This window comes from Papilio machaon, chromosome 25 (genome assembly GCF_912999745.1).
Source record: "Papilio machaon chromosome 25, ilPapMach1.1, whole genome shotgun sequence".
Classification (NCBI taxonomy): Eukaryota; Metazoa; Arthropoda; class Insecta; order Lepidoptera; family Papilionidae; genus Papilio; species Papilio machaon.
Window position 1 is genome coordinate 2,547,064 of NC_060010.1, and position 21,142 is coordinate 2,568,205.

Consider the following 21,142-nt stretch of genomic DNA (forward strand, 5'->3'; position numbering starts at 1 on the left):
GATAAGTGTGAAAGTATCGATTTTAAATTAAGAAAGTGCTAATTAGATACCATGAAATAATGAATAATGTGATTTCAAGGCTAATAATCAAAATTTCATCACAGACAGATTATTATGAAGACAAAAGCCGACATGATTTTGGCACCTTTGCGCACATTTCTTTTACTTTAGCAAATAAAAGTAGAAAGTATCATTTTATTACATTTCCACTCGTGTTATTTGACCTCCATAATACCAGTTTCACACAAGGACGAAACACTGTTGGCAATACTGCTATTATTTGAACGCAAACATTGAGATACAGAAAAAACTTTTTTGACAGAAACTATCCATTAAAACAGTAACACTACCTCACTGTTTTACCCTTGTGTGAAACTAGCATAAGAGCTTTTTTTTATACGTCTCATATCAAGAGAACACTTTTACGTTGTACAGTTTGTATGAAGCTGACATATGGATCTTTTCATGAGCATTTCTTTCATATCCAGCCATTAATGGCGCATATGACGCTTTTAACGCGAATTACGTAGTGCTCTTTGACAAATTGGGGCGTAATGACCAGCTTTAACAAACTTTTATTTATACGCGTGATAATATATATGTAATTGAGTATACACACCATAAAGATGTCATGTCAATAAAATATTAAATTTATACAATAAACGTAAAGGAAATAATTTAATTTTGTCTATTTCTCAAAATCCTTAACAACTATCTGTATATACTGTTTGAAACAATAAACACTGACGTGGACTAAATATTTTTCTTAATAAAATAAAAAGTATTTACCTTTTATATATAATATTAAAAAAGATAAATAAAAAATACTTACATGTCTAACACTATAGTGAAATTTTACACTTTACAACATCGCATTTGACTGTCTTCACTATACAGGATTATTTTGATGTGGAATAAAACAATACATAAGACTATCTTCTATCTAATCTGTACAAGCACCTTGACTTTTGTAGATAATGTCTCTCCCCGAGACTGGAGATTATTTAACTCGTTATAACACTTATTATTTGCATGTTGCATTACTGACAAACCTAAAATATGAACGCAACAACACATACAAATTTTTGTTCTACTGAGATGCTCTGCTTTGTTAGTCATCACCATCTCTTCAATCTATCTATCATCATCTCATCATCCAGCTCGATCATCCCCATCTTCCATCATCTCAGTCGTCATTCCTGTCTTAATAACGTCACGTTTTACGCAATCCTTATCTTTCTAGTACTTGTTAGCATATATTTAAACAAGGATATCTGAGCCGGTGAAAGAGACGCTGGTATTTTGGTTAGTTCTGCAAGAAAATATGTAAAACCTACATGGGCAAAGAAAATGGCATAAAAGAAAAAAATACATGACAGTACGAAAATGATCTTGTGGCACTTTTTGACATTGAAAGTGTGGCATTAGTTAGCTGCCATAAATTAGTTTGACTTATGCTCACCGGTTCAGATATCCTTGTCGGTCTATACGTCAATCTTATTGCGACTTCCTGCTGTTGATTTAAAAGAGTGAATAAAAACATATTGTCGTCGCTCATTGATTTGGATAAAAGATAAATAATGATATATTTTAAGTGTTTCTTCAGTTGTAATCCGAAGTAGGACTTATCCGATGCATATTTTCCAGCGCAATCTATAAAATACAAAACTTCAAATGAACTTTCTTGATTCAGTGACAATATCAAATGTTTTCTCTTTATAAAACCAGCATTAAATCATCGTTACCTGGCGTAGTAGCAAACCTAGCTGTAAGAAGCATTGGAACAGAATAAAATTACTCTACCAACCGATAGAGGTCGTTGAAAATAGATAAATTCTTATAATTAGTTCACAGTTTGCTAAAGGTTTTAGCATAGGAATTATTTTATTTTATTATTTATTATTCGTTTGACGCTTTTTGGAATGAAAAAATTGTACACGACATTCTACAATTTACGTTTTCGCGCGTCATCATATTAGACCGTTAAATTCGATAAAAAAGATTATAACTAAATTTTCATCAAGTGTAAAGTTTCCATAACTTTGTTGAGAATCGACGTGGCCTGTAATCCATTATAAGAGAACTTTTAAGAACTTTTACCATCAATTGCCAACTGCAAGTTCGTCAAACTTTCCTCATTGTGCTCGGAGACGACTGGAAAAGTATGGCCAATTATTATTGTGACCCTCTTCAATGGAACCAAAGTGGGTCGATCCATCAATACGAGTATTTTATATTAGGTTAACTCTACTCTTGTGAGCTTGTATAAAATTACTAAGTCCTACCAAAGGTGTGAGCAGAAGAAAAGCAAACGTTAAAATTGACCCATGCAAGTTTGAAATGGACTACTGTGTTATTATACTGAATTTGCTCGTTTTTGTTTATAATTTAGACAATTGGAGAAATAATTTTAGGAGTATAACTGTAGGATATTTTCGATCTGTGTACCAGATCTTTATACCAGACGAAAATTAACATTATTGCTTTTATAGACCAATTCTGAAATTATATATACTAAAAATAAATAAATTAATTAAAATAACAAAAAATAAATTAGAAAAATATGGACAGGAAAGATTTGTATTTTTGTTTATAACGATTGAACTCAAAGACTACGGTACCTATTAAAAAAAAATTGCCATTAGGAAGCTATACTATCACCGAGTAAACTATATGTAGTACTAAATTTTTTTTTAATTCCGCGCGGAAGAAGTCGCGGACTAAAACTATTATTAAATATAGTTAAAGAATTTATCTTAATAAGATGATCTATAATATTTGTTTTAGCAACATATTCAAGTAGCCATAATTTTTATCTATCTAACCGTTGGTTTCTGAACTGAAAATAATAATATAAAACAATCATTATTTTTTACAAAAAAGAGATAACAAAATGTTTTAAACGAAGATTTTTGTCTCAGAAACCCACGGTTAATCAAACGTCAAGCATGCAAGACTTTCCTTTGATTATTTGGTGCATGTACGCAAAAGAAACAATTAGTATGGCCGAGAGAAATAAAGAAAAATATTCAAAGAATTCTGTACTCCCTTTTATCTTATTGGACAAGCAAAGGAATTGCTTACTTTTCTCATTACGTATTTAATACAAAAGAAGGAATAACATACGAATAATGAAAGTGTATTTTTAAAAGAAATTTCTTCTTTTTTTTCGTTTATTATCTTTTAAGGGTCGATTTTGTTTGTGGACAAACATCGCAATATAATTGGATGGTCATATTGCTCTAATATTAATGTAATTTTGTAGACGTTTTTATGAGAAACCGTTCTTCATAATATTATTAGAGTTTTTTTAATCTTTATTACGTTCCAATTTTAAAACACAGGAAAAGCTTTTTTAGAGGAGCTGTTTTTATTAGTCGTAATTTTATATAAAAATCTGCGTACATTTTATTTTTAGTGTAAACATTTTCACTATGGTATTTAGTTAGATATATAATAACATTTTAATCCCATTCTTATTTATAAATAAAGTACTACAAAAATAAACGAATAACTTTATATAGAATATATTTATAAATGTTATTCCTTAATTCCATTTATAAATTCATTCTCAAGGTAGGCAAGTAAATTTAGATATCAGGATAATCTTCAATGCCGTTATTTTTTCCTAACATTTTCCCAAAAGGAACGGATATCTTTCTCCAATATTTATTACTATAGACCCTCTTTCTACAGGTTGATTTAAATCTCTAAAGGATATTATCTTAATTGCCTTTAACCTCGTGTATGTAGGTTATACTAAGGAGATCCATAAATCTGTTTTAATAGTGTAAACTTAATCAATATATTTGTAAAGGTATATATCGAGTCTAACGCGAATAATCGATCTCGAATCTAATTTCAAGTCGCATTTTTAGTCAATTTTCTTTCAACATAAGTTTAGATCGTACTGACAAATGAAAAACAGATTTATCGTTTAAAGAACGAATCGATCCCGATCGATAATCTAGGCGAGATCAAGGTTCAGGTAGTAATAAAATACTTATTAGCTTGAGAATAGTAAAAAGTGACAAGTAATTTTTGAGTTATCTACCTCTATATATTGGATCAAATAATATTAGACGATCTCGCCTTTGCCTCCTCCTATGAAAAAATTACCAAATTTTATGTATTTTATATGAGTATTACCAAACTAGATTAGATTGATTATATTACTGACGTCGCTACATCAATTTGCTTATTTAAAATATACAAATAGGTTGTTGAACTAGATAATCGCGTAATTTTTTCAACCAACATTATCTATAAATATGTATTAAGTCGCAAAAAGTTAACAAACTACGTAGTAGGAAATTACAGGATCGCGTGCGGGTATTCATTAAAAGATTACGCTTAACCGCGCATTTCAATAAAATTTAATAATTTTTAAATACAGGTTTATAGACATAAGTATCCCTAGCAATTAACTTTATAGTTACTAATACTTAAGAATTTTATGATGTGTTCATATGATCAACTCTTATAAATTTTTATTTCCTTATTTTATTATTGTTGAGTAATAATATTAATTTGTGGATACAAAGAAAACTATTAACGCCTGTCAAATATTAATAGCAAATATACCATCAATCAATTTCTTCTCATCTTATCTTATTTAAATTAACATATGGTAAAGAAGTAATATAGTAGAGTATTATCCTAAAGAATTTAATACACATTTTTTAAGATTCCATATGCTCGTTTCACCTTAACGCTGCAGAGAAACTATTAAATGTTATGAAGGGGACGGCGCGTACGCAGTCCCCACTATCAAAAATTACGCGTCCGAATTACCCGCATTAGGGATAATCGCAGGGGTCAACCCAACCGCAGTGCAATGGAAGAGTCTCGCCCTGGGGGAACCGCCAACTTGATCACGGTAGCCCCTACGCCAGGTAAGTATGAGTTATTCACAATGGCCCGCGAAAGTCATTGCCGTCAAGGGATTCACAATAGCGCGATTTAAGAACCTATGTAAACAATGTATAGCGCTTCCCAGCGTTATTTTGATGAGACAATTTTTTTTAACAGTTTTAGTATAAACCTACATATTTCAACAGATGGCGCTTTTAAAATAAGGAAAATATATCTGATTTTCTAAAAACATGCAACTGTAACGTGTATAGTTCAAACATTTTTTTCTATCGCTTTTTTTTACTCAACCCATAACGTTGAAATAAAAAAACACACCCAATTTTGCTTTTGCCATAGACTGAGAATAAAGCTTTCTGGATCTATAATATTTTTTGTTTTTACTAGCAACATTAAACTTTTTTCTGTCACCCTACAGTGACATTTGTCTGACAAATTTTGTCATTTAAAGACATGCATGTCGTCACTTGGAATTGAAACAAAGTATGAGTATTTTAATTTTCTCGTTAAATTTCCTTTGATCCATTGAATTTATCCGAATTTATATATGTAATGTCTTTATTCGACACCGCCGTTTTCAATTCAACGCTTTTTGAGGCTTTGTATCTTCAGGTAGAAGATACTTTGACCTTTGCAAAAAACTTTTTTGATTCCTGTGTTTCGTCGTTGCCGGTTGAAAATTTACCAAAAACTCTCATAAATTTTGGTGAACTGTCTTTCTACGACGATTTAGCCGAAGTTTTTTATTTCAACGAGTTCCAATTTCTATTACTCAAAACATTTTCATTAATTTTATTGTTTACCTTGTTATTGATTTTTATTTCTTGGCGTGTTTATGGATCGCGTATTTCGGAACGATTTATGAAACCTGGTAAGTTAATGACAACAACATTACAAATATTAAAATAGTTGCTTAATCAATTAACAATCTGTTGTTAAAAATTAAGGTAATTTACTATACATTAGGCACAACACTAATAGATTATATATTTGTCATTCGTTCATAATGCTTTCGATGCTAAAATTTGTACAATTTATTTAAAATTCAATTTTGAGCATTAGTTCCCTTTGTTAATCTCCATTTTCTTTATTTTATTTTTATTATTTCTTTCTCTTTTCTCAATATCTATTTGTCATATGAGATAACATCTTATCTACAGCAACTTCAGCAACAATAGAACAACTAAAAGAAAGTGTATCAAAACTAAAATTGCCTAAAGAACACACTCCAAGAATATAAACATGGCTGATAAAATAAAGAAATTCTTTCAAAAAAAGAAAGCGGATGCTAAATTCAAGCTAGCGGGTCCGGGACACAAGCTTACGGAATCTACGAGCCAGAGCTCTGAATCATCAAAAAAAGAGGTGCCAGTTGTTCGGAGGTCAGGTCTGTCACAGGAGAGTAAAGTTGCAGCAGAAGCTGCATTAGCTAGGTTGCAACAGAAAAGGGACAACCCTGCATTTAATACTTCACTTGCAGCTATTAAGGTTAGTCTTCATTTCTTGTATTTTATCAATAATTAATATCAATAAACTATTATTTTAGTAGAGCTGTTTAGACTTTTTTAAGCCACATTAAAACTGCATTGGCTAGTCCCAAGCATTAAGCGCTTTAAAAAAACTTGTTTTCTTCACCCAAGCATCAAAATGTTTGATTAAAAAATAGCATTTCTGTGTGGACAGATACATGCGGCGTAAAAAAACCGCCTGTACGATTGCGGACTAAGTGATTAAAAAAAGAATTAAATTTGTGAGAAACTAGCGGAAGCAATGCTGAAAGATATTAAAAATGTCCAAATCATAATAATGTCAAAGTTTAAATAATCAAAGTGATAATCAAAAAGTATTTTGTAAACACAATATGTCCATAGGTTGGGCACATTGTGACTAACATACAGTTATTAATTTTATTTATGTATGCTGTAATATATTTAAATTGTTTAACATGTTCAGGCACAAGTTAGGAAGGAATTAGAAAATGAAAAGACTAGTGAAACCGAGAGTACCCATACTATTCCTGAAAGAAAGAAGTCCGTGGAACAGGAAGTTGATGTACCTAAGAACTATGCTGCTTCTGGTGTTTTCTTCAAGTATGTATTACTTATATTTTACATGTACAGTTCAACCTGGATAAACGAGAGTCCAATGCACTGCTATTTATCTCACTCATAGAGGTTTTCCAGCCGGAACCATATAGACAATGAACATCTAATTAACTGCCACATTCTGGGGGTTGGTTCTTAACCATTAAACTAATTGTTACTAAATCATTCATTCATTAAGGCACATAATTTGTGTGATACTAAACCAGCAAATATATGACCACATCAACACTAAATATGAGGCGGGATTGTGGTTTAGCCCCATTTTTATTAATTACTAGCTTTTACCCGCGACTCCGTCCGCGCGGAATAAAAAAATAGAAAACGGGGTAAAAATTATCCTATGCCCGTTTCCTGGTTCTAAGCCCCCTGCCCACCAATTTTCAGTCAAATCGATTCAGCCGTTCTTGTGTTATAAATAGTGTAACTAACACGACTTTCTTTTATATATATAGATGATTAACTATGTAATAAATGTTATAATTTCAGATGTCCATTAATAAGTAATGAAATTTTAACAAGAGAAGAATGGAAGAGGAACATAAAGAGTTTTCTGTATGAACAGTTAGAGGAAGAGAGAGGTTTGACCGCCTGTCTCATTATACAGTCCTGTAATAACAACAGAGAGAAGGTATTTTTTTATGTATATTTTGGTGGTATTTTTTAGTAGTACTGTAGTTAATTAAAAAACCCATACTTATTAATAAAATGTCTTTGTATGTTATATCGAAAATAATATTGTACACATGATGTAATTGTCTAGCTGATAATGAAAACCAAGTTTTTAAAGTTTTCGTGTATCTGACCGCAAAGCTGCTTTTATTCCCGATAATCTCTGGAACTGCTAGATCAATTTTGATGGGACTGGGATAGGAAGGTAGCTGATGCACGCGAACATATTAATGACTGTATTTTATTCAGTGCTTGTCGATAATGCCCTGCCCTGTTGAAATACAGTTTTATACTAGTATGGAGGGCAACAGAACATTTTGCTATGTAACAAATTAGCCTACATCATTCATTTTATGTATGATTCATCATCATCAGCTACTATAGGGGACGTCCCCACTGAGGGGCTCGGAGCCTACCCCAAGTTAGGGCTTAGGGTTAAGTTATGTATGATTAGTTAATATAAATTACATACCAACATTAAGTTATTATAGAAGCAGAAACTTGTAATCTTAGGCTAAGTTTGTTCTTTTTATGTAATAAATAATAAATATTAAATTGGTCAGGCTATTTAGGTTATATGTCACTACAGAATTATCATAAATGCACAGGAAAATCTGCTGTCCGTTAACATATGTTAATATGTTATATATTACAGATAGACACATGTGTGGAAACACTTTGCAAATATTTGGAGAATATTATAACTTACCCGGAACAGGAGAAATATCAAAAGATTAGGATGTCTAACAGGTAATTGATATATATATAAAATATGAATTATTTATTATTAGTCCATTACTTATTTTCAACTAAACTTTTTAATTTATCAGAATACATGTACTCTAATTTTAAAGATTGTTTGATTAGCCATTAATTTCAAATTATAATTTCCAAATTCTGAATTTATAATTAGTAAGATCAAATGTGTTTAAATTCGAATCACATTTAAAGATTTTTTGTTACATGACCGAGAAGATAGATATAAAAAAAGAGAAAGAAAGAGACGGATTTTCTTTAAGTATACACTTTACTGGCCTAGTCACCCCTAACTTGGGGTAGGCTCCGAGGCCCTCGGTGGGGACGTATAGTGAGATGATGATGATGATACACTTTACTTATAACTAATTATTATTTTTATTTCAGGGCGTTTTGTGAACGTGTACAGCCAATAGAGGGCGCCTTAGAACTGCTGTTAGCTGCTGGCTTCAGAGAGGAGATTCTACTCAATCCAGAAGGAGTTGAGGAGCAATACATGGTGTTCAAAAAGGAAAATGTACCTTCTATTGAAAGTTTAACGGTAAGATATACTTAAATTATTTGGCTATACAAACATCTATATCATTTTGAGTAGCCCTTTATGCTTAACAGCATTATTTAAGCTGATTTTGTTATGTAAGGGAACATACCCATACTACGTGACCTATTTTTTAAGATTTTTCGACCCCTCCCTCCCCTCGGTGACCATTCGTAGTATATGCCAAAACCCCCCCCTACCCCTTTAGTTTTCACGTAGTAATTCATAATTATGATTTTTAATCATTTCACAGGCAAAAATTGAAAAAAAAAAAATAATTTGACTCATACTCGTCTTTAATGCATAAGACTGCAATAAAGACGACTTCCAAAACACATAAAACTTCTTGTAGCCTCCTGGATAGAATCCGCAGAGGTCGCACGCGAGACAGGTTGTCCACTGCACCACCATGCACCAACTGTGAGTTTACAAAGCGCTAAACACCGCGCTATATTCGAATATAGGTCGAAAAAATACGAGATTTCTCTCATTAAAATCGACTACGTGACAAAAAGCTGAATCACCCCCCCCCTCCCGTGACTGACCGTAGTATTTTAAGGACTCCGCCCCCCCCCTAAACGGGTCACGTAGTATGGGTACGTTCCCTAAGTTGTAATTCAATATAGTTTTATAGATTTTTTATTAAATTCAGTACCACCAAGCCATTCAGCCTTTCCAGTTTACTGAACAATGAACTTTTTTTTATTAAAAACTAGTTAACTACTGTTACAGTTGTTAAATGATTCTATGAGCAGTTCCTTGTTATGGATATTACACTAAGGGACTTTTTAAGTAACTAATAAACAATACTAAATCTGCTTTTCTTATATTACCATGGAGGAGGAATTGCACAGAAAGAGGGTATTTCCCCTTCCTATGCGTCCCCACTTCCGCCAAATATACTTCTTCCAATACTTTTCTAATAATAAAATAGTGGGAAGGGAAAGAAGACTAAAATTAACGCGGAATTACTTCCACTTGACGCCTGTCTTCTGTGTGGTCGTGGTATTTCACCGGGCGAGCTGACCAATTCGTGCACCTGGTGTTGCTGTTGCTGGTGTCTACCACTGTTAAAGTATCCTTTACTTCTTGGTGCCAATAAAGTGATTGCTGTTTCTAGACGTTGATAGATGCGTTACGCAGTGCGGAACCCATCCAGCTGGAGTTAGACAGGAATGTGCAGGTGCTTTTGCCGTCGCAGGCTGCGCACCAGCTGGCACTGCCTCCAGCATTCTATGCTCTATCCGCTGATGAACTTAAGAGGGAACAACAGTTACGGTGAGATGATTATTGAACTACTATTTGTTAATTGAAAAACCTCTATAACTATGACAAATAGCGTTCCTTTGGATTCTCGCATATCCAGACTCGACTGTATTTGTTTATTTTTTCTTTTTAGCCGACTTCAAAAAGAAGGAGGTTATCAATTCGACTGTATTTTTTTTTATGTGTCACCGCGTAACTCCGCCCCTGGTGGTCCGATTTTGATAAAAAATATTTTAATTGAAAGGAAGTGCTTGCAGATGGGTCCCATTTTTTTTTTAAATAACTAGAAGACTAGTAGATTTTGAATTTTTAACATATAAGTTTGATATTAATACCTGCAGAACGGAAGCAATAGAGAAGAGTCAGATGCTGCGCACGCGCGCCATGAGAGAGAAGGATGAGCTGCGAGAGATGCGGCGATACAAGTTCGCACTCATCAGAGTACGCTTCCCCGACGGGATTCTGCTGCAGGTATACTGTATATAGAATTCGAGATATGAGAGATATACCGACAAGGTGACAAGAACTGTGGGCATAAGTCAAAGTTAATTATGTCAGGTCACTAGAGCCCCGCCGACATCATAAAATGTCACAAGATCATCTTTGTATTTTAGCTGTCATTTCATATTTTTTCTTTTACTTATTTTTTATATTTAATTAGGTTTTATTATATTCTGACAGAACCAACCGCGTAGCAACGACTCTCACCGGTTCAGACACCCTTGTTTTTTGACTATATTTACTAACATACATGTCATTAGCTAATAATTTTTTCAAATGATTGACTGTCTATGGATTTATTTTGTAAAATTTAGATGTTGGTTTCTGAGAACTATCTATAAAAAAATATAGTCATCCAAAAAAAAAACAGAAATAAAATTTGTTTTAAATAGGTATGTTGATCTCAGAAACCCAGATTAGCATTTAAATTGATACAAACATATCTTTTAAGTCTGTAATTACTGCTTTATAAAAAAATTTTTTTAGATGAGTTTGTTATAATTTTCAGGGAACATTCTCAGTGTACGAACGTTACATTGAGATACACGAATTTGTACAAGAACACTTAGAACATGGAGACCTTCCCTTCATTCTGAACACACCGACTGGTCACAAGTTGATACATGATGAAGATGGAACCAAGACCCTGATAGACCTTCGCTTGGTGCCGGCCACCGTACTCACCTTCTCCTGGGACCCCTCCATCCTTGAGCAGATCAATAACAGTCCCAATAAAGATGTCTACTTGAAGCCAGAAGTTATGATACTAGTAAAAGAAATTTAATGGATCTAAAAAGGTCTATCGCCTGTGGAAAAAGATTGTTGTCTATGTCTATTTTTTTCACACCTTTCTCGCTTTTTGAGCTAAGCCATCAGGTCTCAAGCCCTTAGGCTCTTGCAGCACTTAGTATGAGAAATGTACACTAAGGTCTTCACATTGGACATTTAAGGACTTTGAGTGCTGCATTTATAGTTTCACATATATTTCACGACGTATACTTTTTTTATACACTTATGAATTACCGTCTGTTTTCACTAACAAACAACTTGTATATAAACATTTTCTGTGTTGTCTATTTTGAAAAAAAAAAAGATAATTGTTTTTTTTTTTGCAAATATTGACAATGGAAACTTACGATAGAGTTATGTTCTTGAGAACGTATTTAATGCTTAATTCCAATTATTCAATACGTTATAATTAAGCTAATTTATTTTGTTAAATTTAAATATATTTTGTATATCGAGATGTTCAATTAATTCGAAAATAAATATTTAAAACAATGTTACATGAAATATTTTATTTATTAACAATTATAAAATCACAGACGGACAATGCTTATAATACATTAATATTGTGGTTTCCATTCTTGGAACACTTGTATGAAGACATTTTTATATTATAAGTTGACATACGAGCAAACGGCTACCGGAAATCGCCAAAATAGCGAAGTGACCGTTCCCTATAGACATCTGCAATTACAGATGCGTAGTCTACCTCTAAACAAGAGAGTGAACGCACAGACAGGATATTTTCCTTTCCTATGCTTCCCCTTCCCTGCCGAATTCACTCCCCCTTCCAATCCTCTCGTATGATAAGGGTGAGAAGACAAAGAGAACTAATATTAGGCCTCCGGAACGCACACATGTTTTTCTGAAGTGTACCACAGTTGATATATTGTCATCCCACTTATTTTCATTGAAAAGAACAGAGACAACTAAATTTTAATACAAATTTGGAGACCACGGGGTAAAAAAATAACATTGCCACATAAAATGCAACGATTGTGCATTTTTCTTTCTAAAGAGATATTTAACTGGTCGATTGGGAACCTCGTCAGTTTATAATCGGCCTAGAAATCTTTATAGCAAATTAATTGAATGAATCATAAAAATTCACGTTTAACAATACGTCAAATTGTAAATTATTTGATCGATTAACAATCTGAAAATCGGTTTAACCCGATTATATAATAACGAAGTTCACAATTGATCGGTAACTTACATTATATTAGGTGAATGTTTTAAGTTATGCGGCGGCGTCACCGATCGGCAGATCCGGTACTTTATTCTCTATGGTGACAGATTTTGTGCAGTCCTCAGTCTTGTAAATGCCGACCAGACGATTTGAAGCCTCGAACATATTGTATCGTAACGATATTATTATGAACTGTGCATTTCTCGTTCTTTCCTGAAATTAAAATATATTACTGTGGGTTTTCTATTCTCTGACTATGGATTTATTTTCACGCAAAGCTACTTTCGTTTCATTTAATCTAAGAAACATTTAGACCAGTGTTTCCCAAGGTGGGACTTACGCCCCACCTGGGGGACATTTGGATTTAGAGGGGGGCAATTCAGAGATTTAAAAACTTAAGGCTACATCCTTACAATGATAACCAGTGCTAAACAGTACATAAAAACGTTTTACAGACAAAAATCCGTTGCATTTAAACTATTTATATGTGTTTTCGTGTTTACAAAAATTATATGAAATTGATCTAGTCAGCCAAAAGTAGTATTTAATTATTTCTCTCACATTGTAAATTTAGGCCTCGAGAGAAATTTATTTCTAAACAAAATTTATAAGGGGACAATGGTCATGTTCATCCTGAAAAATGGGACATGGATCCAAAAAGGGTTGGTAACACTGATTTAGACCAATTTTGACAAGGCTTTTACAGGAAGGTAGCTAATATATGATAGAGTAACTATTAATTAGCTATTTTTTTTTTCACGCTAACAAAATTGTATCTACCTTAATATAATTAGCAACAATGGAGACATTCTTGAAATCGAGTGCGGCGTCGATTTCGTCCATGACGTAAAGAGGAGTGGGGCGATAGTAGTGCAGAGCAAACACCAGCGCGAGAGAAGACAACGTCTTCTCACCACCTGACAGGTTCGATATATTCTTCCAAGACTTACTCGGCGGACGCACACTGGAATTAATATAAAATTACTTTATTATCATCTTCTTTCTGAAGATACCTTCTAGAAAATATCCATCCATCTATACATACAAAAATTTGCAATTAAAACTCAAAAACTACTAGTAAATTAATTAAAAATTTCCTAATAATGGAAATAAAAATTTTACTACTCTCCTATACATCTCTATCAGCCGACATTTCTCAATTCGTTACCGTCTTCCGCTTATCCTTACTTTTTTATACAATCTATAATTTCTTTGGTCTTCCCCTACCTTTGTAGCTAATTACTTCAATGGAAAAACTTTATCTTAATATAAATAAATCTCGTGTCACAATGTTTGTCCTCAATGGACTCCTAAACCACTTAACCGATTATAATAAAATTCGCACACCATGTGCAGTTCGATCCAACTTGAGAGATAGGATAGTTTAAATCTCAAATTATAGTCGCAACTTTAATTTATTGCTAATTATTTGTCTGTTATTATTTGACAGTCACAATTATCTGTTAACTCCAAATGATTCTAACTGATGTCGATACCTTTCGACTGGGTTGAGTAAGTAATCAATAGATGGCGCTGCTATGGTAAATATACGAACGTGTCATATAAGCTTATTAACTGCGCGCGGACGGAGTCGCGGGCGACAGCTAGTATCAAACTATATTATAGAAGTTCATTACTTGAGTTAATATTTAATCTAAAAATTATAATCTCACCTGAAGATAATTCCTTCAGTAAAAGGATCCAATGAATCCACGAGTTCTAATTCAGCATCACCGCCCAATGTTATCATTTGATACATTTCCTTAAGTTTTGTTGTTATTGTTGTAAAACCTGAAATTTAAATTTAAAAAAAATAATGACAAATTATTCCTTTTATGCCAGACTTTACATCTATCTATATATATAAAAGGAAGTCGTGTTAGTTACACTATTTATAACTCTCTTCTTCTTCTTCTTTTAATTAATACTGGACTCCATCGTAACTTCGATGATTTTGCCAACGTCAAGGTTGAAGATAATTGATAATGAAAGATGTAAATAAATAAGAAAAAAACAAAAAAAACTACAATAGCTAATGGCAGTCCAGAAATATGAATTCCAGTCTTCTTAGTTAGTCTTAAGTCTTCTTAGTTACACTATTTATAACTCAAGAACGACTGAATCGATTTGACTGAAAATTGGTGGGCAGGTAGCTTTGAACCAGGAAACGGACATAGGATAATTTTTACCCCGTTTTCTATTTTTTATTCCGCGCGGACGGAGTCGCGGGTAAAAGCTAGTAGTAAATATTTAAGAAAATACACCTGGATACCTTGTAGGAAAATTGACTAGTAATTTTTAAACATTTACAAACATGGGTTTGTAACAAACTCAAAAACTACTGGACCGATTTCAAAATTTCTGAGCAAAATAGTCTATAATTCATATTGTTTGTTAAAAAAGTGTCTACTCGTGTGAAGTCGGGACAGGTAGTTAGTGTTATAACGTACCACAAAGGAAATCTGTAGTTCGTTTCTTCCTCAGCTGATCGTACAGAGCTCGCATTTCATTCCTCTTCGTAGTGATCTCATCTAACTCGGCCGCCCTTTTCAAATATAATTCCTCTTTGGTCTTATAATCCTGGAATAATAAAATAAGAATGAAAAATATAAATTTTTGACATATTTATCGTAAACATTATTTATATAAGAGTAAACCAGCGACTCCGTCCCCGTGGAATTAAAAAAACTAGTGAATCAGTAGCCTACGTGTTCTTCCAGACTATGTTCTATATCTATGCTATTTCGCTGTTTTGGAAAAAGGTTACAACAAACAAGATCCATCCAACTATACTTTTACATCTATATATATATAAAAGAATGTCGTGTTAGTTACACTATTTATAACTCAAGAACGGCTGAATCGATTTGACTGAAAATTGGTGGGCAGGTAGCTTAGAACCAGGAAACGGACATAGGATAAGTTTTACCCCGTTTGCTATTTTTTATTCCGCGCGGACGGAGTCGCGGGTAAAAGCTAGTTTATAATATTGTAGTAAGAAGATAATTATGTATGAAAATTATTTTATCACGATTTCATAGTGTCATTAACCGTAGGTTTCTGAGACTAATATCTCTGTATAAAACATATCGTCATCCCTGTCAAACCCTCCCTCCCTCTCTCTACTCTATTTTGTCCCGCTTTGACAAAATAGAGATAACAATATGTTTAAAACGGATATGTTGGTATCAAAAACCCTCTGTAAACTGTTCCTATACTATTTTTTTATAATAAAATTAAATTACAGTGTAGATGTTATTAAATACGGCGGCTCGGAGCTAAAGGGATACTGTTGCGTCCCTCAGCATCCCTTTACGTACTGCACAGCTGAACTTGATCCGCCAAGATATTTAAAACGGGCTCTACTTACTTGAATAGCTTGTATGTTAGGTTTGGCATCCCCCAGCCTGGTCTTCTGCGCCTTGAGCCTGTTCCGCAGCTCGTCTACTGAGCACTCCTCCAGCTCCTCGTGTGTGTGTCGCACCAGTGGGTCAGGCCGCTCAATGCCCGGCACTCCCTCCACACACGGGTCTTCTAACTTTATTGATGACAGCTGCAGAATGACAAAATAAATTATTAAAACTTAAATCCATGGCTCCCACATCATAAGCCACAATTTTGAGATTTACACTTTTTATGTTAAACTAGCTTTTACCCGAGACTCCGTCCGCGCGGAATAAAAAATAGAAAACGGGGTAAAAATTATCCTATGTCCGTTTCCTGGTTCTAAGCTATCTGCCCACTAATTTTCAGTTAAATCGATTCAGCCGTTCTTCAGTTATAAATAGTGTAACTAACAAGACTTTCTTTTATATATATAGATTAACTTGATGAATACAATTTCTATGTAAATTTGAAAGTCTATTGTAAGTTGTTTGATGCGTTTTAATTAATAGTATGAATGTTTAGTTTTGTCTTGCAAGTTGGTATTTCAAACATACGATAGTTTACTTGGATATCGGAATGTACATACAGTTGTCTTATTACTATGACTTAGAGGTCATAAAGATCACATAAGAACGAAGTTACTACTTTTAAAGTAGTCTAGTTTACTCTTTAAAAATCCAAAGTAAATAAACATATTAAACTAGCTGTCGCCCGCGACTCCGTCTGCAGTATGAAAAATAGATGTTGTCCGATTCTCAGACCTACTGAATATGCTCACAAAATTTCATGAGAATCGGTCAAGCCGTTTCGGAGGAGTACGGGAACGAAAACTGTGACACGAGAATTTTATATATTAAATATTATACCTCTTTCTCCCACAAAGGTATTTTACTGGCAGCATCTTCTACGGACTTTTCCATTTTGCTGACATTATTATCAGCGTCCAGTCTTTCTCCCTTCAGTTTGTTCTCCTTCTCTTGTAGTGATGCTATTTCTTTCTTTATACTAGAAAATTCTCCTGAACCTTCATTTATTTCCTCTGTAATCTGTTGATTTAAAAGTCAAATAAAAAAAAAAGATTGTTACTTTAATAAAATTATGAATTATCAGAGATTAATTCGTAATAAAGAAATAATACCATTAAAATAAAAAATAATACCAATGAATCAAAATGTTTATACGAAAACATTGATGTATATTTAGGTAATATAGAACATAATAATTAGACAGGACACTTTCAAATTTTTTTTTTTTCGTTTTAAATAAAAATAGTCATGGGTTTCCGCCATAATATCTATACAAAAACATATTGTTATATTGGTTTTACAAAGAGAATGATATGAAATATGCTAATATATGTTTACTTCTCAGTTTTAGTAAGAAGAGGTCAAACGCCGATGTGATCTACAACACCCATGAAAGGATGTCCAAAATTACAGGAACTTTACCATTTTTGGAACGAAGTTCCTTATCGCGCGTTGTGAAAGGGGGCTAGACGGAAAAAATTCTTACGAAAAGTTGTCACGACACTTTTTGCTATAGACTAATGAGCGCTACTTCACCATGGCAACGACGTGACAATATATAAAGAAAATTCATAGAAATAAAATGTACTTCTTGTGAAGACTTGAGTTTTTTATTCATAGAATAAACATTGGTTCCTTCACTAATTAATAGAAAGGAACTTCGTTCCATCCGGGTGTCCCAACACACCTCTCAAGTTTTTTCTTTTAGTTTTTCTATGGAAATCTGGGTAAATAAAATTAGTAAAATCAAATACCTCATCTAATTTCTGCTGTAATTCTTTATTTTCTATTGTAAGTGTTCTCTTCTGTTCACTTAATCTCGTTATATTTCGTTCAGTTTCCTCCAAATCTGCTTGCATTTGATTTATTTTATCTTTTGACTTTTTAGCGTTTCTGAAACAAACATTTTTTTATTTCTTTATTCATATTATTAATGTAATATTATTATGAAACATGTTTCACCGAAAAATTATCAACTGCAGAAATTCATATGTATATTTAGGAAGGTATTTAATATTAAAGTTGAAAAAAAATTATATGGAAATTTGTTATCAGTGGTAACTTTTTACGTAACTCAAGTACGGCTGAATAGACCAGGATGAATTAATGTACTGTTTTTTTTATATATAACAAGGTGGCAAACGAGCACATGAATTCGCCAAAATGGCGAAGCGACTGCTGCCCATAGATATTCGTAATTGCAGATGCGTTGCCTACCCTCAATCGAAAATGTTGTTTTATTTTTTTTAAATTCCACATAGACAAGGTCACAGGCGACGATTAGTAAGATTATAAATCTTAAATATAAAATGAACCTTATGCTAGCATTAATAGCGACTTTCAGCTTGGATATTTCAGCGCCGATTTTATTTATCTTCTTGCTCAAATCATCGACTATATTCTGCAAGTTCTTCACCTTATTGCCAGCTACTGACGCTATCTGAGCATCTACACCGTGCACCTCCTTTTCCACCTAGGAAAAAAAAAGATAAAAAAGGTGAAAGTGTGACACAATCTCTGTTGTATCAATGAGTATGTACAATATATTTTTTTATATTTCTCCAGTAGAAAACGGTAATTACTAAAGAAAGATGGCTAAATATTCTTTATAAAGAAGTATCCCTTTCTTTCCATTCAAAAGAACAAAGACAATAAAAGGTAATATTTTAATTGTTTCTTGTCACGGTCTGTCAAAATGTATACAGTTCAACCTGGATAATTGGGAATCCAAGAGACCGCGATATTTTTCTCGCTTATAGAGCTCGTCTATCGGAACCAGTCAAGACTATCCCTTATCCGGGTTCGACTGTATATAATATGAAGATAACACATAATCTCTTACTTCTCCCGCATCAAATTTCGCTTTCTCCATTTTCTCCTTAGCGTCATTGAGAACAGTCTCCAATCTCTCTTTCTCTCTCTGGTCCACTCTACTCGCAACTGCTTTGCGTTCTTGTTCTTTAATTTGTCTCTGGAATACATAATTTAATTAAATTTCCACTTACAAAGCATTACTTTAAATATATGTTATTTTTGTGTTGTATAAACATAGATATGTTTTTGTATATGTGTATTTGCAGTGGAATCTCACTGTAACAAATCCTTAATCAACATTAACATTTTGATTAACTCAATTGACATTTTGTCCAGAAATTTCTTTTAGAATATTAAACTCGGAAGCGATATTAAGAATTAAAAGCTTCCGTAGAGATTTAGTGACAATAAAATATAATATAAATGAATAAAATCGACGAAGAAGTTTGACAAAAAATTTGATCGTTTACAGAACACTTTATCGCTGTCAATCAATACAATGTGCAAACCTTAAATTGCGATTGTTCATTCATTAAAGATATATCGATGTCAAAATATATTTGAGCCGTTTATTTTGAAAGTGACCTAACTCCGTTTTTCAATTTTTTGCCAGTTACCATTGTTACATGTACAACTTCATGTTATTTATCAGTGAAGCACTTCAGATTGCTTAAATTCTGAGAAAATACGATACATTTTTTACACATAAGTTTTCCGAATTAATTGAATAACTGAGCCGTGTAGTTTGAAAGTGGCCCAACTCCATTTATAGTTACATAAAGTTATTGTTTCATGCATCTTAAAACATATTAAAAAATTAAGAAGTGACAAACACATCATAGCTTACAGTGACATGTGCACCGGGCAAAATAGAAACATTAAAGTAGCTTTAATGTGGTTGAAAATTGTCCAAGCTTTGGATAATAATGTAGAAATTATAGATCATAATTTTTTAATATCAGGACATTCGTTTTTACCAATTGATAGAGATTTTGCCGTGGTAGAAATGACATTAAAATAAATAATTTACTGTACGTTCCCCAAGATTACTACAAGATTATTAAAAAGTGTCGGAAGGGTAATAATTTTATTCTAAATGAAATGAGACAGGAAGATTTTGTATCGATAAAATTATTAGAAGACGCAATTTTTAAAAGAGTAAAAAATTCTGATGGAGAATCAGTAAACTTGTTAAGAATATGTTGGATGCGTTTTGTCAGAAATGGACCGTATAAATTTTTTCATAAGACATCCATGAATGAAAATGAAAATTTTAAAGTTCTGAATTTATTACCACGTCGGGGTAGTCTAGTAAATTGTTTTGTAATAAATTTATGTTTGTAATTTTCTATGTTCTGTAATTAAAAAATGTTTTGAATCGCATAAATTATGTTTCCGAAGTGTTTTCAACATATGCAAAACAAATTCCGTATTCTTTTTTTTTTCAATTTGAAACATCTTAAATTACGTTGAATGGACTTGGGCACCTTCAAATTTTATAATGAATCTGGCTGTTAATTTTGAAAGTGGCCCAACTCCATTCTTGATAAGAATACGCACGTTATTTACTTAATAATTGCCACTATTTTAACAGGAACTTTAAATTTAACAACCTTAGATACGCTTAAGCAGTATGACTCCTTAGTATCTTATACGTATATTTTTAAATTCATTGAAACGCAAAACTTTCAATATCTCGATTTGAAGATAAATGGAGTTAGGCCACTTTCAAAATAAGCGGCTCATTTATACACCGACAAGGATATCTGACCATGTGGGCATAAGACAAACTAATTTATTACAGCGCACTAGCGCCCTCCTGTCAATGTCAAAAAGTCACAAGATTTTCGTACTGTAGCTATTTCTGACAGACATAACCGCGACATTAGCACATCTCCTACCATCTCAGATAATCTTGTTTGAAATTACCTTTAAAACAGGTATTTGTTCCTTCAAACTATTAACTTCAATGCGTAATTTGTTCAGTGTCGTCTTGCCCTCTTCAGTTCTTCTCTGCAGTGATATTATATTCTCTTCCATCACAACTTGTTCTTCTCTTAGATTAGATAATCTGTAATAATAGAACATATCATGTTATAATGATGTTTGTGGTCTTTGTTAATACATTTTAATAAAAATGAGATGTCTTCGTATCGACAAAAAACAATTTTATAATCAAAAAATTTGACTGTATGTTTGTCCGCAAGACCGCGTATAATCTACGGAACGACTG

The 21,142-nt window shown here is 32.9% G+C and overlaps 3 protein-coding genes and 1 non-coding gene across 5 annotated transcripts in view; 1 reads left to right on the top strand and 3 right to left on the bottom strand.

Moving 5' to 3' along the window:
* The window catches only part of LOC106711244 (laccase-4-like), a 56,599-nt gene extending 55,748 nt beyond the window's left edge, over positions 1-851 (bottom strand). The window contains exon 1 of the mRNA XM_045684322.1: positions 833-851. The gene's annotated coding sequence lies outside the window, so the exon portion shown is untranslated. The remainder of the gene's footprint in view (positions 1-832) is intronic.
* A 3,890-nt stretch (positions 852-4,741) lies between these two features.
* On the bottom strand, positions 4,742-4,903 carry LOC123722441. Its single transcript, XR_006756490.1, has one exon. It is a non-coding gene; the product is annotated as a U1 spliceosomal RNA (small nuclear RNA).
* A 402-nt stretch (positions 4,904-5,305) lies between these two features.
* LOC106711249 (UBX domain-containing protein 6) lies at positions 5,306-11,728 on the top strand. Of its 2 annotated transcripts, none has more exons than XM_014503534.2 (9): positions 5,306-5,355; positions 6,033-6,360; positions 6,826-6,962; positions 7,464-7,605; positions 8,302-8,396; positions 8,790-8,943; positions 10,061-10,218; positions 10,548-10,677; positions 11,216-11,728. In XM_014503534.2, the coding sequence occupies exons 2-9, from the start codon at positions 6,115-6,117 to the stop codon at positions 11,489-11,491; spliced, it is 1,338 nt and encodes a 445-aa protein (XP_014359020.2). In that variant the 5' UTR covers positions 5,306-5,355; positions 6,033-6,114; the 3' UTR covers positions 11,492-11,728. The 2 variants fall into 2 exon arrangements, with proteins under 2 accessions (XP_014359020.2, XP_045540240.1); XM_045684284.1 differs by lacking the exon at positions 5,306-5,355 and adding an exon at positions 5,362-5,743.
* A 952-nt stretch (positions 11,729-12,680) lies between these two features.
* LOC106707333 (structural maintenance of chromosomes protein 4) overlaps positions 12,681-21,142 on the bottom strand; it is a 32,008-nt gene continuing 23,546 nt past the window's right edge. The window contains exons 15-24 of the mRNA XM_045684283.1: positions 20,839-20,980; positions 18,938-19,066; positions 18,411-18,568; positions 17,850-17,988; positions 16,936-17,115; positions 16,053-16,235; positions 15,133-15,262; positions 14,356-14,473; positions 13,463-13,646; positions 12,681-12,895 (exon numbers count right to left, since the gene is read on the bottom strand). Coding sequence (XP_045540239.1) covers positions 12,734-12,895; positions 13,463-13,646; positions 14,356-14,473; positions 15,133-15,262; positions 16,053-16,235; positions 16,936-17,115; positions 17,850-17,988; positions 18,411-18,568; positions 18,938-19,066; positions 20,839-20,980 — 1,525 coding nt within the window. The 3' untranslated portion in view covers positions 12,681-12,733. The remainder of the gene's footprint in view (positions 12,896-13,462; positions 13,647-14,355; positions 14,474-15,132; positions 15,263-16,052; positions 16,236-16,935; positions 17,116-17,849; positions 17,989-18,410; positions 18,569-18,937; positions 19,067-20,838; positions 20,981-21,142) is intronic.